At 35.3% G+C, this 19,835-nt stretch overlaps 1 protein-coding gene across 3 annotated transcripts in view; it reads right to left on the reverse strand.

The window, feature by feature from the left end:
• SDK1 (sidekick cell adhesion molecule 1) overlaps positions 1–19,835 on the reverse strand; it is a 422,401-nt gene that overhangs the window by 286,719 nt on the left and 115,847 nt on the right. For all 3 annotated transcript variants that reach the window (XM_033000330.2, XM_033000329.2, XM_033000328.2), the window contains exons 2-3: positions 10,307–10,466; positions 4,564–4,670 (exon numbers count right to left, since the gene is read on the reverse strand). In XM_033000330.2, coding sequence (XP_032856221.1) covers positions 4,564–4,670; positions 10,307–10,466 — 267 coding nt within the window. The remainder of the gene's footprint in view (positions 1–4,563; positions 4,671–10,306; positions 10,467–19,835) is intronic.

Genomic DNA, 19,835 nt, shown 5'->3' on the forward strand with positions numbered 1-19,835 from the left:
ATAAGGCATAGGGCAAATCCAAGTGCTGCTAGTGCACACAAGAAATGCATCAGTCAGCAGTACTGCATGGCCTCAGTGTTCTTTTGCAATAATTGTTTTTAACTGAATGTGACATTTTAATGGAGGTTTGGGGTTTTTTAAAATAAAACCTTGTACAATATAAAAGAAATTCCTCTGCAATGCAAAGGAATGCAAATGGCGTATATAACTTCATCAATTTTTTGGTCACCAATTTTCTTTCTTTTTGCCTTTTATCTATAGCTACACAAATAGATGGGCAGCTGTATCACTTGTAGTCAAACCAATGTATAGTCAGATCTATGCAAGTAAGCCACTGTACCAAAATTGATATCAAAATAACAAGGCTATAGTCATGCTGTTAGCTACTTGTTCTTCTGGCACTACACTAAAATTCAAATAGCGCATCTAGATTTTTGACATTTACAAAGGCCCCAGTAGCATGAAAGAGCAGCTTTTAACAAAATTTTTAATGGAAGTAAGAAAACTACAATTGCAGAACCTCTGTCTCTGAAGGTTTTATTTCATAGACAAGTTCACGTATCTATGGAGTTCTTGTAAAAATTCAGTGAATTTTTCTTCTTGTTGAAGGTCAATAGCATCCTGGCTCATATCAGAAATAGCGTGGCCAGCAGGACTAGGGCAGTGATTGTCCCCCTGTACTGGGCACTGGGGAGGCTGCACCTCAAACACCGTGCTCAGTCTGGGGCCCCTCGCTACAAGACAGAAGTTGAGGTGCTGGAGCGTGTCCAGAGAAGGGCAACGGAGCTGGTGAAGGGTCTGGAGCACAAGTCTTGGGAGGAGCGGCTGAGGGAACTGGGAGCATTTAGCCTGGAAAAAAGGAGGCTGTGGGGAGCCCTCATCACTCTCTACAACTACCTGGAAGGAGGTTGTAACGACGTGGGGGTCGTTGGTTTCTTCTCCCAAGTAGCAAGTGAGATGAGAGGAAACAGCCTCAAGTTGCATCGGAGAGGTTTAGATTGGATATTAGGAAAAATTTCTTCACCAAAAGGGTTGTCAAGCATTGGAACAGGCTGCCCAGGGAAGTGGTTGAGTCACCATCCCTGGAAGTATTTAAAAGATGTGTAGACATGGTGCTTAGGGACATGGTTTAGTGGTGGGCTTTGCAGTGCTGGGTTAATGGCTGGACTCCATCTTAAAGGTCTTCTCCAACCTAAAAAATTCTGCTATTTTATGGCATTTTGTATCACATTCTTATCCATTAAAATAAACAGGGCTGTAGGCTCCTACTTATTCACCCTCCAAAGAACTTCTATGCATTTTAATGAGCTTTAAACCAAGAAGCTGACACACACACACAGAACTATTCTGGTCTCTGCCACTGAAATCCCCTTTTTTTTTTTTTTTTTTTTTCTTTTAAAAGAACCACAGGATTCTTTACAAGTTCTCTGCTGCAGAGAGGGATGCAAAGGACATGGAAACATAGAAGACTACTACCAGGTCTGTGAATGGCAGATGAGAAGAGACAGAACAAGAGCAGAAATTAAAAACACATGGTATTTTAAAGAAGCTTTAATCATCTCTATGATTTTCAAGTTATTTATGCAGACATAATCAGCATTGTACTTCCTCTGTTGCTCCATATTTCTTACAACTGTAATCAGATCATCTACTTGAAAAGAAGTTTCAAACTGCGTAGGTGGATCTAATTAACTTCACTGTCATATCATTATTTTAGTCTTCACAATCCAAGAGTTTTTAAGCCCATACTGTAATTAAGATTTACTCAGCAGTTTTCTCACAAATATCTGTTCCCATTCAGTTAAGTAATATGTTAGCATGTGTTGAGAACATTTTTTAAATTATTTAACAAGTTCCCTGCTACTTCAGAGATCTAGGACATGGAAAATACCTCAGATCTTTCTCAGTGCACATTATAATTGTGCCTTTCAATTTTTCACTAGAGATCTTGAGTTTAAGTGTATTGGGAAGTATCCTCTATTCAGTGGCCAAAATAGTTCATTTCCTGTGAACCCTGCTGAGTTAAACTTGTAACATACAGTCCCCTGTAACTCTTGATGACTGGATGACTTTAGTAACCCCTTGGAATGTTGCTTTCCCATAGGTTTTCAAGAAAAAACAAGTAGTAAAATATCAGGTACTTCATTATATCCACACAGCTTAAATCAATTAATTTAGACTGAGAACATTAAAATATGGAAAACAATCACATGGTATCACTAGCTACCTTGGGTAGAGTAGAAAGAGGATATTTAAAACCTGTAGAACACTTTAATCTGTAGGAATAAAGTGCAAGTCTGACTGACAAGTTTCACTATAGAAGCCATATATATTACTATATGTTCAAGACCAAAGGTCTCCCAAGTCATACAAGGTCTGCTCTGCTTTGTCTCAATGTCTTTACCAGTTAAAATAGATAGATAGATAGACAGACAGACAGACAGATTGCTTAATTCAGACAGAGAAGTCTTAAGATAGAGCTTTTTAGCCTTGTTCTGTAATTCAGATCTATAAATGAAATGGGGAAAAAAATTAAAACCAAAGAAAGGTAAACAATTACACTTCTTTCTCTCTCAAGAACTACCAAACGCACACACAAAAAAGCCTGGAGAAACAAAACACTTCACTGCAAATCTTTTCCTCATTCAGAGGGGAATAAAGCTGTCTTTTCAGGAGAAAAAATTCTTTAGTAGCAGTATCAAGGTAAAGTATTCCTGTGTCTCTTTCTCACTATTGTTCCCACAAGTACTTCCTCAAGAATTGCTCCCTCCAATGTGCCAGTACAACTGCCTGTACAGCTGTGTAGGGAATCAGACAGGGGAAAAAGAACTATTTTAACAAACCCTACAAAATAATTGTTGCCTTTTTGAAATTTTGGAGAAGTTTCCCAGACCACAGCTGCACAAACAAGTTTTCCTGCTGAGCCTAAAGGGATAGTGTGCTACATTGCAATACAAAAGTGGGAACGATCAGTGGGATGGAGGAGAAAATGGGTTCATTTTTCTCTGGTACTGCTACCAAAGCCTTTGTCCCCTGAAACCACACCTGTAGATGTAACTCCAGAAGCATCTAGGCTAATCTAATGGCTCACTGCTGCAGAACGAGAAGCATCTCACCCCACCTGCCCCTGCTCCCTCTTCCCCATCTAACCTTGTTGGAGGTCCCCCACCCTGCTCATAGTTGTGCTCACCTGCACCAGCTTTCACTAGATGATCTGTGACCTGATATAATTCACTAAAACAGAAGAATAATATTTAGAAAAGTACTTGCAAGCATCAGACACAAGTCAGAGCGAGCATAAGGTCACTAGGAGGTGTATATAGCAGGGGCAGAAGGGTTGGTAGATGGCAGGGAAGGAAAACTCCATTCTAGCAGCAGTTTGTTTTTACATCAGCTCCCAGCATCTCTGAAACAATACCACTGAGAGATCAAACATCACGTTACTGGTACTACTGACATTACAGATATAGTAACATAGTTTACTGCAATACAGTAAACTGGTGAACATGATACCAAAACTTACATAGTATCATTTGCAACTGTTTTCATTTTAAAATGCAGGAAGTTCCATGTAACTTCCCTCATGACATAGTAATTAACTTGAATCAATTTCTTGGAATTTGGTCTCTAATAAATAATTCAATTTATCTGAATTCCACTTATCAAGTGACATTTACTACTACTGAATTTCTAGTTATTGACCCTCAGGAAGAAAAATTTGATTCATGTATCAGATTTCTCACATGCAGTATACAAATCTCTATCTAAAAAAAAAAAATATGTTTTTACTTTGGAAAAAAAAAACAATTCCTAAATTTATTATTGTTTCCAAACAAGATATTTGGATTATATTCCTATATGTTAACTGGAAAAAAGAAAATTAGAGTATGCAATCATTTTTTAGGTCATGTTAACTAGTACTCCTGAGAATATCGACCGAACATTTCCAAATGGATCTTAGCTACCAGATCAGAGGTTAACCCAAAAATCCTGCATAGTCCAAACTAAAGTGGTACAAATATTGGAGGGTTTGGTTCAGAAAGGTGTTGAGAACAGACTTTTAAAGTTTCATTAGCAAGATTTTAATTGTGAAACAACTGCTCATTTTGTATTGTAAGGATTATGATCTGAAATCTTCGTGAAGCTATCTCTACCATACAGTTTTCTTTCAGATACCCTCTACTGTCCTCTGGGCACATATTTTTGTTGTTGTTTTGATTGATTGTTTGTTTTGTGCTCTACGGCTTTTCTTGATCCCTGTGTATTCAGGGAAAGATATAATAGTTTTCTCATGCTACAGCTATCTCCAAACGATCTTGTTTTGATGGCTTTGAACAGCTCAAAGGTTGCTCTAAAGACTTAATGTTGCACCACTTTGAACTGTTTCCCAGGAGATAACTTGAGTAAGTGTGAAACTTTTTGTGACACAATAATTTTACAACTTATTAAATATGATATCTAATAACTTCTCTGACTAGCAAATGTGATTGGTATGTTGGGTTTTTAGTCAGAAAAAGAATCTGTTAGCTAGTGAATCACAGAATAACTTCCATTCAAACATACATGCCACTTGGACTTCAGATCTTCTTTGCAGCAACGCCCCCATCCTGTTCCGTACGACACACTGATAAAAGCCAGCATCAGACCTCTGCAAAGCTGGGATGGTGTACCTATAAGACAAAAAGCAGAATTGTAGTGCACTGCTTCTTAAAGGCAGATCAATAATACTTTATGTGGCGTTTCTTATTTATCCTCTAGTATTTTACATATTGTCTCAAATACTTATTGTATTTTTTCTTACAAACAGAACTCTCATATAATCTCTGGTCTTTGGCTACAATGTCTGTACTGTACAGAAGAAAAAAAAATACTTGAAATGCATAAAATATCTTTCAGTCTTAAGATGTATATTTGATAAATACTAATTAGTTCTCCACATATTCTCTTGAAATATAGACTTAAATGTTTTCCTTAGTTTTATCTACCCTCATTCATAAGGCAAAGATGCCTGGTAATTTGTTCAGAGGTGGCACAAGAAGACTGCAATCTAAATGTAGGCATTAGGAAGACTTACAAGAAATATCAAAGCTTTCCAATGAAAAAAGGATGGTTATTACACTGTGTGACCACTGTAACTCCAGAATACTGGAAAAGACACAGTGCAATATATGTTGTATTTGTTCTGCCCTTCACTATGCTTAAAAACTCACTTAGTCCACTAATGCTCACCTGCCTCATTCAGCTGTATCTGATTACTCAACATGAAAATGAGCTGATAGGCACAGTTTTAATGTGAATAAAACACATGAATAATATAGATAATCCTGCATTAAACAAACATTAATCAAAGCTCATATTCCCCCGGTCACCTTCTGGAGATATTATGGTAGGATTAATGAAAGTCTTTATGAAAAGATAAGGAAAAATATAACTGCTGAATTTTAATCTTCAAAATTTAATTCCACTAAAAGAAAGCATCTCTTCTCATACATATACGATACACACCCACATACAGAGCTTAATATCTGAGTAGGATCAGACAGCATAAAAACAAAGGATGTAGAAGAAATCTAGTTTAAGTGATAAATGAAGACTATAATCACTGCATTATAATTACAATCAAATGCACTATAGCAAATAGGTCAGACAGTCAAATACAGTGACTTAAAACAGAGCCCACCACCACAGACAAATTTTAGCAATCTACTCTGATTCCTAGGAGGCCTTGGTTTTCTAAGCATACGAGCTGTAGGTAATTGTGCTGCATGTCTGCCTGTGTGCCTAAGCTGACTCCTTGTGACCTCCTTTGGAGCAACCAGCAAATTTTCTCCAGTGATTATGACAATTTGTACTGGCAAGATAAGGAAGACTCAAAACAGTGCTCTGTTTGGGAGTAGGAAACCTGACAATCAGCACACAGATACTTGCTGGTCAGTGACTATATAACTCTGAATTAGCCATGTTGCCTCTACCTGATGAGTATGCTGTAGGAAATAGAGTGAGAAAATAGGTGAAAATACAAGGCATAGGATAGAAATCAATAGGACATAAGGCTTCTCAAGTTCCTTACAGAATAATTTCCTTCTCTGCCAGGCAGATGATTGTTGCAAAACATCATTACAAAAAAAAAAAAAAGCCCAAACAAAAACCACACAAACAACATCATTACAAAAAAAAAAATTGAAGATTCTGACAAATATTGACAATTCATTTTTCAGTTCATTTTTCCAAATAATTTATAGTTTAACAAGCTTTTCTTCCTCCCATAAGGATTTAGTATCATACTTGGCTAACATTTATTCCTCTGCTTGTCTATTAAATAGAACCAAAATTAAAGGCTTCTTTCTTTGGTATTCATCCGTACTAGGACAGTAATGCAGAGTTAGTTTTTCTGCCACTAGGAAAAAACCAAATTAATTAGATCAGAAATATCATACTTTGGTTTTCTTTTATGACTTATTAATGTTTCAGTAGGAAATATTCTTAATATTTTGCCTGAAGAAAATAAAATCTATTCCAAGTTTAAAGTGAAAATCCCATCTATCATGGAAATTCCAAGACATCCGAAAGCTACTAAGCTCTGGCTTCTCAGTGGACCTGCTGGGTAACAATGTGTAGATAAGGCAAACAAAATTAGAATTAAATAACAAAAGAGATATAGCATATGATTACATTATTTGAGATTAACTTGAAAATTACAAACCTGGGCAAGAGATAAATATTCATGGAATTTCTACTTCTGTGTTTACAAATTTAAACAGTCTTTATGCACTGCATATGTCTGACTGTATCTTTTAAATATACTTTTCTATTGACCTAACAGACAAATAACTGGGTTTTGTGCTGTTTTCACCATTCTACTTTTTTTCTGATATGCAAGAAGGGATACAAATAGTGCTTTCTAAATTCAAAATAAGGCTTTTTTTCCATAGAATTAATTTATATCAAAGGTTAATACAATTTTTTACAGTGACAAGACATAATTTTTCTTTAATTTTGTCTACACTCTAGAACATCTTCTCATTGTCTAGATGCCAGGAGGCTACTTAAGGTTTCTGGGGATCCTTGTAAGTACTTTAGAAAGTCAGACCAGACAGTTTCTCTCTTTTTAATGGTACAGCCAACCAGAAACTGTCTGTTTAGAAAGCTTCCATAGAAAGATGTATATCAACAGGCATAAAAGAAAGCTTCAAGGGAAGTCTTCCAGAGTATAACATGCTCCATCAACCAGGATTGCTATGAGTTTAAGGATGAAGTGGTATCAAACACCTAAGGAGAAATGCTAGCTAATACATTTCATTCCTAATTTCAAATATACACCTTCATTTTAATTTTAAATGCTCTAACAGTTAAAAGTGAACCTAGAGGCTACAGGTTTTTAATAGATGTAATTGTGAAGACAGAATTAAAACCAAGTGTATTTCATTAGATAATCATGTAACTTATTATCTATTCAAACTTTTTAACAAGGGACTTATGCATCAACTTCTCTAACTTTTTATACAGAATAAAATTAAAATGTATCCAATGTTTAAAACACAAATATAATAATCAAATACTTTGAAGTTGGCGAGGAAAGTGTACTGCTGCTTAGATATAACCTTAGTTTCTTAAATTCAAATAAATTAATATCTTCAGGGCACAAAAGCAAATATGGAAGACACACCTGGTCCAGAACTTATTTCAAAGGAAAACAAAGGAAAAAGAAGAAACAAAAAAGTTACTGCCTGAACTTCAAAGACTCTTAACTTATAGACATAACAAAAATCGCTACCACAGTCAGCAATATTGATTTGGTTTTTTACATATACCTCGGATCATAAAGAATTTATAAGGTTGTTTTATAAATTCTTAATACAAACTAATGTATGCTCAGTCACTATAAAGGCCAGGCTGTGCACATAATCAGCATCATTATACAAAGAAAAGCTGTTCATTCAGGGTCACCAATGTCAAAATGCAAAGACTCCAATTAGTTCTTTACTCACTTGGTGTGTTATAACAAGCTTTGAATATTTTCAGCCTGTTACAATATAGACATTACTTTAACTGAGACACACGAAGTAATATCAATTACCAAAAATCTTTGACTGATGATTCGAATTGCAGCAGAAGTCACTTATACAGGAAAGATTCGTGCATTTAAACAGAGTATTTACCCAAGAGAACCGCAGAGCAAACTATTATGGGGTCAAAGTCTAAATTTTGCAACTGGAGTTTTTATGTCTATGCATATCTTTCCCTTGCTTTCATTCATCCCAATGCACCTATGCCATATAATCCCTTCTGGAAGCTTAAAGCTTTGCATTTCTATAGAATCAAAATCCTGCTTGGCTTATCTCTGACTGTGGAACAGCAGTAGTAGCAGGGCTGCAACTTCTAAATTAGTATTTTCTATCACTGTTATTATTATAAACCTGTAGTTTCCTATCTTCTTAATCACCTCTGCAGCAGATGTTTTAATTAGAAATAGAAACAAGAACAATATAAAAAAATGCAAAATTAATAATTATAGCTTGTATCATGACCTGACATTCACTAGACTAAATTAAGTCCAATGATAAGAAACAAGGTACTGTATACAGATATGTATACATACAGCTTGGGAAAGGAGTTCCAATAAGCTGACTCTAACTTCTACTGCAATACACAGTAAAATTATAATTTTGTGTTAGGATGTGCACTTACTTAAGAAATACCAGGGCATTCAAAATGTCACACATTCTTATTCAGGTTTCTCTCAGCATCACGAGATGTAAGTATCTCAGTGACTAGCACATCTACACAGCTTGAGTTCTAACCTCTGCTTTTGGTTGATTCCATGTTCATGTGTTTTGTCGTCCCACACCATTTCTTTGTCTTACTTTCTCAGCCTCTTACACCGTTAAGAACTGTTGTCAGCTCCTTCTACCAAGAAGCTACAACAGACTCTGCTGGTTTTGATCAAAACAAGTGGCATTTACACAAAGTGATGATCAAACATTCTGTGATTAATTGTGCTATTATAGATTTTTTTATTTGCTAATAAGTATTCACAAATCTCTTCTATATGTGTGTATGGCTCATATTGAGGGATCAGCATATCTCAAGGCTTGAAAACAGCAACCATTAATAGATGCAATTACTCAGGACTAAGTGGTCTAGTAATTAAAAAAGAACTATATGTTTGGTTGGAAACAGTTGCTAAATATCCAAAACAAGTTTTAAAATGTTATTTAAGGGACATTTTTCCCTACTGCTCTGTAAATGTAAATATCAAAAATAGAACTAATGTTAGGTTACAATTTAGAAAATCTTTAAGAAAAGTAATTATAGACTACCTTCTGTAACAGTAGAGAACTTTATACCTTTACCTGCATTTTTATACTAATCTATATTGTAATTTCTGTCTGTAGTGATGAAGCACAGCTTTTCCCTAACTTAAGCAATGTAATTACATAAGTGCAGTATTTAACTTGGTTTGCTAAAGATAGAAATGTTATACAAGAGCTCTGTCTGTCACATACCCACCCCCCATAACTTCTGAATCCACTGGTTAATTTCAACAACATCTGAAAACAACAAGTTGCATAAATACTAGATTTCGATAAGGTTATAGAAATTGCCAGTTGCATAGGGGAGACCCAGTTAATGCTCCCATTAAAGAAAAGCAGACAAAACTTGGCTCTTTTACACTTTGATATTTGGCCAGCCATTTGCTGCCTATCAGCAAAAACGTAGCTCTGATTAGCCACAGTATGGGTTTAGTCTTGCTTGATGGTTTGTCCTGGGGAACAGGGAGGGATTCAGTGAGGTCCTGGGAGCAAATTGCATAATCATAGAAGAAGAGTTTTATAACCTATAAGATTAATTTGTGCATTGTTAAAAGTGAAACCAAAAGTTTCATATGCAGTTTAAGATAGACCACATTCTTCCAGATCTTATTGAAAAGAAGAGTCCCACTGAGCTTAGCTTTGTTCAAGGATGAGTAGCACATCATATGTAACATTTAGCTAAGGAATACACCTGCTGTTATTACAAATACCTGAAAGGCTACGTCTTCTGCAAAAAGCATTTTTGGTACTTTACAATTTTATGTTAGAACCCTTGTTTTGAAGTGTGAAATACCATTTTTAGCAAAGGAGATTCTCTCACAGAGATCTTACTTGTTTACAAAAACCAGGCTTCTTTCATAATAAAAAACATTGTCAGTGTATCAGTACCTACAAAGCTGTTCTGAGGTATTGGGGATTTTGGGGGGTGTGTGTTTATTTGGGGGTTTTTTGCAATTATAATTGGAGAAAGTTATTATATAGCTTTTATTTACTTATATTCACTGGAGTAGGCAGTTATTTCACTGTCATTGTGTAACCACTTAAATTCCAAGGGCCAGCTGCCTTCAGCAAGGCACGTAAGTACGAGTCGATTTCCTTCCAAGTGTATCTGGGGCAAGCCTGGTTCAGTCTTGAAGTATGGTGCAACATCATCTGAAATACAAAGAGAAAATGGTTCTGTAAGCTTTTAAGTGAGCATAGTATAAGCCACCAATATTTAGCTTATTTCTTCTCAAAATGGCCATCATAAAATGAGACAACATGATTCAGTAGTTAAGGCTTACACTGTTATATTCATAACTAAACTTTACCTTTAGAGGCAGAATTCACAAAACCTTGATAATGTTAGCCCTTGGTACTTATTTAGATAAGTAACCACTCAGACAAGCTTTTGTCCGTGTTTACTGTTTATACATATGAGAATTTCAGCATTGTCTTCTGTGGCAGGCAGTGAACAGTCCTATTGGCTTTTTTTTTTTTCCCCTCTCCTCTGTGAGGATTAAATCCACTCAAAGCTTTTTATTATTTCTTGAATAGAAACCAGAAGAGTAATCTTGGATAGAAATGATTATCACAGCAGGAGAAGTCTCAGGGTAAATGAAGAATTTTGATAGAAAAAAGAGTTTAGAAAAAAGCACCTCAGAAAATCGCAAGATTCATGTGTTTTTCAACGTTATTGCCAATCAAAATGTGTTAAATTATATTACCTGAAACCACTAACAGATTTTGAATTAGGGTACTTCAATGATGTTCAAGGGTCACATGTAGTCTCAAACTCTTGTTCTCCTGCGGATCACAAATGCTCAAAATACTCCAAGCAGCAAAATTCTCCACTGGTAAATAGCCAAAGCTCCACTCAAATGCAGTTTTATTGCAAGTCTACACCTGCTAGACACCCACCCCTTCCTTGTCACCTCTGGAAGATGAAGGTTTTCACACTTTACATGTCAAATTTCTACTTGTAACTATGTAGCAACTACAGACTTAATCTTAGAAGTTTACAAATACCTTCTATAACCAAAACTAATGTGCTTATGTATACAAAGAAAATATACAAGTTACATTCAAAGTCAGAGATTTAATACAAATTATGGAGTAATATTTCATAGGTAGACGTTACTGCACTTTGCTTTTTAGGAGTGTGGTGTGTGTTTTATATCTAAAATAAAGAAAAAAAAATAGACACAAAAATGTTCCAGTGCAACTAACCATTCAGTTAAATTGTTAATCTTTCTTTTAAAACTTATTTTAGATTAAGTTAGGTACTTTTATATCTGCTATTTAAAGACTTTAAACTATCTTTTACAGTTTAGGGGGAAGTGACCTCGTACTATTCAAGACTGACTGAAATTTCTGAATCCACAGGTCACATACTATGATCTTTAACAGTTGATAGCCACAAGACAGCAACCACACACATCGAGGAAGGAGTTGGAGGCGAGGGGTGTCAGTGCCTTTCAAGGTGCCCTCGTGTCCCACTGAGGACTGGGACGGTGGTGGGTGTGCAGCTCCGCCTGGTGATGTCAACCTCACTAAGCCCTTATCTTCTGCTTTGCCTCTTACCAAGGAATTTTTATTACTTAGCAGACCACAGGGCACCACAGATTCATTATCAGCCTAATGATAAAGTCCCAGGGCAGCAGCTGCGCTTCAGCTGAGTGTGGTCAAGGAGTCACAGGCTGACTGTTGCCAAACTATTTGCTACAATTGGCTATAAAGCTGAACATCAGCTGCGTGCACACTTGATGATTTGCATTGACAAATTGTCTCCCTAGTTTTTAAAATTTAACTGCAGAAAGATATAGTTATTTCTGCAGGGAAAAAAAAAAACAAAAAACAAAAAACAAAAAAAACCCACATCATTTAAAAACAACACTTATAAGCAAAATTTGACCTAACAAACTGAATTTAAAAAGTTTATTTTGAGGTAAGGCCCTTCTTTTATTTGTAGCATTTGAAACATTTATTCTGAGGTAAGGCCTTTCTTTTATTTGTAGCATTTTAAACAATGTGCTTTTCAAACAAATAGATTAATGGCTAGTGCAGATCAGTAATATTTTCTTTAAATTGGATATACAGGAAGCTATGACACAATTCAACATATGAGAACACATGAACAGTTCCAAACTAGCAGATAGTCCCAGGCAAACCAAAGATCCATACTACTACATGACTGAAATTATAATCTGCAAAGTTTCTTTTTCTTTTATGACCACAAATATTGTGTCAAAATTGATGATACTGTGAATTTGTCAATTCCTGTTTTCTCCTTACTAGTAAAATCAATCAACATTTTAAAACTTTATAAATAAAAATTTAAGTCAAAGTTAGACAATGTTAGTGTGAAATACAGTTATTTTAACCAGAACAAAAAGCAATTTTTTTTACAAAGATGTTTCTAAGCAAGTAAGGAAATGTTAAGTCCTTTCAGAGGCTTCAGATATACTCTGGGGAGTCTTCCAAAGGAGTTATGAGACAGACATTCGACCCTTGCAAGATTAAAGGTGCCAGGCTTCTTGTGGAGATGAAATGGCAGTGGCAGGGAGTTGTGCTGGTATTTAGGGGAAGGGGTTGTGACAGAGTCCAATTGGTAGATTGAAATGATTAGTGCCAAGTCCCCTGAAAACAATGACATTTACCTTCTAGTATATAGAGGCTCATGAAAAGAGCTTGTTAAACTATTCCTTCTTGAAGAAAGTTGAGCCATTCAGAGAGATTACAATGAGCCCAGTATCTGCACTATAAACCTCTACCTGAGCAATTTGTTGATCCTGTTTTTCAGTGATTTAAAGACTTAAGCAGTACAACTTCCATCATTATTTCACTCTGAATTATCCACTTACTCCTTTTAACTTACGTCTTTCCAAGAAAAAATTATTTGAAAGACAAAGACTGCTGCCCACAGGTCTGTCATTCAGCCCTACATTTCCCACTCAGATATTCCAAACCCAGTGATGCTGCAACCCACTCAGAGCTATCTCCCATTTAAAGTATCACAATCAAGCTTGTATTACATGAAAATGATTCACAAAACTCAATCCAATTCTGGTAGAAGCTAAAATTTAATAGACCTATGGGAATATTTTTATAAAGAATATAGCATGCTTTATAAATTACCTCAGCTCTCTGGAAGATTTACTTAAACCCTTGAAGTAATTTTATCTTCTAATCTTTTATTCCTGACTTTCTCATCAATCACATACCATCAGTTTATCAAATTCAATTATGTAATCAGAGCTCACTAAATATGCACTGAAAGCAGAAATGAAAATAAAATACTGAGAAAAGGTTCCATGAAGAGAGGTAGCAGTAAAGCTTTGATGACTTTGGCATTTCTGCAGCACAGTGCTGCTCACACCTCAGACACATGATCAGAATGGTGCTGCACTCTAAGCTTTACATCTTTAAGCTACAAAGGAAAGCAGAATTTTAAACTGGACCTACAAGAACAAGTTTGGTTGTTAGAGAGCACCCCAAAGAAATGGGAAAATTGGCAGGAAAAATGAAAGCCAGCTGAGAAAGAAAACTGTAGGAAAGGAATAACTGGCTAAGGGATGGAAGATACAATGGGGTCATTTAACAAGTATGGCATACTTGCACTTTATTAATTAAATACAGGAAGGGCTCACCATAAGACTAGCCTTAGCCACACAAGGGTTTAGAAATTATAAGAGCATCTCAGTTTTTATTCTCTTGAAGGACGGAGCAAAAAGCTAATAAAAAGCCTTTTGGAATTCTAGAAACAAGAATAATAAAATACTGAAATTAATTTTCTTAGCTAAAATAGTTTTCTGCTTACAAAACAAACAAACAAAAATAAACAATCAACAAAAAGCATTCATGCTATACCTTGTTGCCTTCTTCTAAATGCTAAATGTGTTAATACTTCCAACCTCTCTGGTTCTTCAGCTATGCTGATTTAAAAATAAAAATACTAATTAAAAAATTATATGAGTTGCAAGGATTGAAAAGATAAAGTGTCATTCTGTTGGCATACGTATACAGCTTCTACAAATTTTCATTAAGTCTGCTTACCAAAATTGCTAACATCCTGACTAGTAGCCTTAGAAAGATGGTGCAGATTTATTTTTATGTAAATCTCAAGAAAAAGCAGGATTGAATACACCAAAATTATCTAGAAATTTGCTCCAAAACATATCTACCTTGCTTTTGTGCATCATTAAGCTGTAAGAGTTCCATTATACTGCCAGGTTAGCCTGTCTATTTTCTTTCTTTGGTACATGCAAAGCTTAGATGGATTTTATCTCCAAATATAGTTTCAGGACCTAATTCAACAATGCCTGTACACTTTTGTTTGGATTAATGCTGACATTCAAACACAAAACTGGTGCTGTATGCAATTGTTATCTACTTCGGGCTTCTCCCCAGACCTAGCACACAAGATGCATCACAGAAAAGCTGAGAGCTCGCTCATACTCTATTCTCCCTGAAAATCATGTTCAGGACCGAATTTACAAATACAATCTGTAAGAGGAGAAGGCAGTCTGACTGTATAGCTTTGTACTGAATGGAATGAAAACAAGAATTCCCAGAGTTGCTACTCATTAGTTAACCAATGGAACCTAATGTCCTAAGGACAGCGTGAGTGAAGATGACTTCAGAAACCGAGTACCATCTCAGGGACTGCAAACATACCCTTTAATAAACAAGTTAACAAAGTTTGGCTAATGATTCTTAGCCCTCTAACAGCTTACATTTGTAAAATACATAAAGCAAAGTCATACTTAATAGATCTTTCAGTTACTACAGGGTATTGCAAGATCTTGAAAGCAGTCTTGCAGTCCTATCCCTCAGGAATTCATATATTTTAATTAAAGATGCAATTTGATTGCATCAACTGAGAAAATGAGTTACCGTACTCCAGAGAAGTACCACATCACCTTCATCAGTAAAAAACACTGCAACTATCCTGTTAAAATCTCAGCATTATTTCCTCCAGAAATGTTAGATACCAACAGTTACAGGTAAAATCCTGTGCTCACATCTTTAGAAAATCAGTTACTATAGTCCTGAACACACGCAGAGGTAGAATAATGTAGTGAGTGCAGATGACAGGTTAAGAGCTCCCCACTGCCATTGCTATTTGTCTTTGTTATCTATCTCTACTTCTAAGTCATTTTTAAGTAAGCCAATATTGAATATTAAAAGCAGATTAACCTGTTCATAAATCAGCAAGTCAGTGCAAATACAACTCAATCACTAACAAATAATATTTGAGCAGCTGTCTTTCCATTGCTCGGTTCACCCAACAGATACGATATTGAAAATAATTTTTTAACTGAGATATTTTTCAATAAACCCAAACAAAAATACAATTGGTTTATTTAAAACCAAACCTATATTGATTTCAGCTTATTAGTCCCTAGTCAAAGCATGATGCTCATCACCCTTTCATCGTATGCATGTCTAAAGCTACAATCAACTGACACAAAAATGAAGAAGAGAATCTCTCTGAGGAATTTTCCAGGAAAATGAGACTAGATAAATAAATTACATACAGAGGCTGAACGATCAGCCCAGGAGAAGTGCAACAATATAGAAATGTTTTTGCTCTCACTGTTTGCAAGGAAAAGGGATGTGAGCCATCTTCAGGTAGGTTAATGAGAACTGCCAGTATTTTACAAAATCCATCTAGGGGATTGAATGCATAATACAAAAGCATAGTTAAAAAGGAAATTAGAGTGGGGAAACACAAACTAAAGAGGGGAAGAATCTTTTTAGTAATCTAAAGGAAGTAGCTACAACTATGGACAGCAGAATGCCATCCAGAGTAGATTAAAGTTCAGCTGTGAGATTCACAAGCCAATGCTTCAGAGCACCTACAGTTGAGTATGAGCTGCTCTGTGCTGACTGGCAGCTGGTAACTGAAACCTTTGGGGGAATTAGGACCAGTTTCTTCTTATTCCCAACTTGAATATGGAAAAGATTTTTCTCTTTTTCCTTTTCAAAAGGATCTTTTAATCTTATTATCTTTGTTCCTGATATTCATGCACACATGTGCTAGCTCTGGATGCAAGTTGTATTCTCTTGTGGAAATGAGCTTCAGTAACTTATATGGCATAAGAATTTTGAAGTATTACATAGTAAATCTTGGGAAATGTACCAGGAAATCAGACTGAACTCAGATATATCTGAATCCATCTTCTTTTGAATTCAAACCTTCTAAAATATGTTTGTAAGATGCTGTGAAAGTTAGTTTATGATCTATTCAGAAACTGTCAACAATGTCAAACATACATTAGAGCATTCGCTCACTTTAACTGTATTGATTTGCAGGAAGGCTATTCTACCCAAAATATTGGATATTTGAGATTCAAATTTTCTTGGTTGGATGTGTGACATAAATCACCAAGTACAACAATTAAATTTAAATTGGATTTTAGTACCTCATTCCAAGCCTGGATTTGAAAGGGCTGATGCATCATAGTGAATATTTCATTAAAATATCAGGTTATTTTTCAAATACACTGTCATAGTTAAGAATTTTCACACAATGGTATAAAGCATTCCCTTAAAGTGGGTTTCCTGAACTTTTATCAAAGATGATATCTGATTTTATATTGGAATGGTACTAAAGTAACTGTATTTAAATCAGTCTTTCTTCCTCAATTTCATAAGTCAAGTAAATGAGCCCACAGTAACCATTTTTGTCCTCCTATAGATAAGAAAGATAATCTGCTTGTTGGATACCTCTACTATAATCTCTAAATGCAAATACAGTATCAGCTGAGGTTGATGGATAGTGCTTTTAAAGGTTTAATTGGGGATGGAATTAAATTGTTTTAGGACTCAGCAAGTTCTGTGAGGAAACCTACATATTTCTAGAATAAGTGACATTTATTTCTTTTAAATGCACAGTCACTGGGAGACAAGATATCAATGGGTAACTTTTTTTGCCTTAAATAGGTCAAATAACTAATTGGCAAGTTAGTTATTGGGTAATTGCCAACCATATATTTGATTTGGATGGAAGAAATATTGAACTTAAGATTGCATACCTGTTGCACGCTAACCCAAGAGGAAAACTAAACATTCTGTAATGTATAGTTATGATTAGATTTCAACAGTTCAATAGAATAGGAGTCCCAAGTGGCAAGAATGAGTGTTTCAAACTGATGGTTAAAAAGATTTAATTAAAAAGTCTTTTTTTTTTTTTTTTTTTTTTTTTAATTGAAGCATCAGTTCTCTATGCCAGAATTACCTAAATGGCAATTCAGATTCCAGTTTGCTTCTTAGGTCCTCATTTCTTGATGCAAACAGATGAAATGTTTTTCCCAAACCTTGACTCACACATAGTACTGTTTAAAATAACAAATATCACAATTCATTCCCTTAGAAATTTCTAAAATTTTAAGACAGGCACCAGAAAATGACTTGCTACGGGAAAACCTGTTTTAATATCTCCAACCTTTCTACCTTGTTTTAAGGCACAAACATTTCCTGTTATATCTCTTAGCCTTCTTCCATTTTTCCCTACAAGCAGCTTTAGATGAACAACAAAAATCTATTTGCATGTTATGCTGAGACAAAACAACAAAAAAAAAGCTAGAGCAGTTTTTATGATAAAAAGGAAAATCTTACTATCACCAGTTGCTTAAAAGTCCTTAAGCATAACCTATTCTTGGCATTCATAAAATCTACTGCCTCACACTCTGTCTTCTATTTAAAGACCATTCCTTCAATCACTACGGTATCACTTCTTGAAGAAGAATTCCCTTTTGAGAAAAGATTTCTCGAGTTTTATTAGAAACACTCAGAACTGGAAAGAGGAGGGCCCACAGAAGCACAAAAGAGTTTTTACGGGATCTGGATTCTGACAGAAAAAAAAAGACAGTAGTTGGCAATATCATTCTGTTTAAAATTCAACATAAAACTGGTTTGGTTATCTCCAAATATACTGAGAAAGATTTCCCCATATGAAATTGTATATTTTTCTTCTTAAAATTGATTTCTTTAGCAAACCAGCCAATGAGAAAAAAAAAAAAAAAGCTGATATAATTTTAACTGAGCCTCAAGCAGCGCCTGATGTATTAACCTAAAGTCCCACTAAGGTTTCCTTTTCCCATTTAATTTCTATACCTCATGTTTTAGTTTCACTTTTTGACCTTCTGTAATACTTCAGTTGAGTCAGGACAAAAAAAAAAATTGCCTTTTTATATATCAGAAGGCAATCACAATTCATAGTTTTATGAATTCATGAAATATCTCCTGTAAGATTAAAAATCAAGAAGCTATAGATGACGATCTTAAGTTATGTTTAGTGTAGTTCATCCTCCAAAAAGGCTGCAGATTTATTTTTGGAAATATGAATGAGGATACCTTAAAGAAAAAGTTTAAAATGTACTGAAAGAAAAAGGCACAATAGCGTACAAAGTGAGGAAATAAAAGAGAACCCATTAACTATCAAAACCCAAACAAAATCTCCAAAGAAACCTACAACCTCTCAGGTCTGAATTTGGTATCAAAGCATAACTTCCATGCTTTTTATATTTTCTTCATATCTAGTGATGTTTACAGAGACTTGCAGAGCTCCCAAGGAAGCAAGTTGTTACTGTTTAAATCTCGGCACACAGCAGGTGGAAGGCAAAGCTGCCTTACAGAATGAGAATCCAAATATAGCAAGATTTCCTTCATTATTTTAACTGCAAAGGAAGCTACTGTTATTACTACATAATCTACCATCTCCAACCACTGTAGGGCCAGTCTGATCACAGTGATATCTATCCATCAATATATATCCACTAAATATTCCAACTGACACCAGGATGAGGGCAGGATTAAACCCTACAGAACATTTAACAGAACAGAAAAGATAAAAACATAAATGTGCTTTCCACAAGCTCATCGTTGGTATAAGAGGCATTCTCAGTTGGTTATTTTGTAGAACATGAGTGTCTGGAAGTACCAGAACAGAAACACAAGTGCAGCAGAAGAAAACAATGGCACAGCAAAAGCACCGCCAGACTTGAAAGCCATGCAAGGCCACTTATTTATTACTTCAAGGAGATAATTATTTCTAAATAGCAAAGCAGCTATGAATATCCATAAGAAGATATAAACATACATGTCTTTTGATGAAGAGAACTGAAGGGGAAATGATTCATGTACAAATCTTTGTTAAAAAACAAAGCCCACTCCTTACTGCTATTGTTATTTTGTTTACATGTAACTTTTAATTTTCTTTTTTTTGCCCTTTAAACTTGCAAAATGTAAATAGATTTATAAATTGGATAAGGCCTGCCTCAACAAACTCAATTCAAAGGATCCCAGTGGTGCTATAGAATTCAAGGGTGATAAGCACACAATCATATGCTATACTGAACTGACAGGATTGTTCATATCCTTATGAGATGCTGAATTAGGACAGAAATGCAATCAAAACACAGTCCAAAGTTCACAGAACTTGGCTGAAATATTCCCATCATCCTAAGCAAACTCTGGAACAGGGACCTGGTTAGTGCTTGAGTCACAAACAGAAGCACAAAGTGATCCTTGTAGATC

This window comes from Tyto alba, unplaced genomic scaffold (assembly GCF_018691265.1).
Source record: "Tyto alba isolate M040663 unplaced genomic scaffold, T.alba_DEE_v4.0 Super-Scaffold_28, whole genome shotgun sequence".
Lineage (NCBI taxonomy): Eukaryota > Metazoa > Chordata > Aves > Strigiformes > Tytonidae > Tyto > Tyto alba.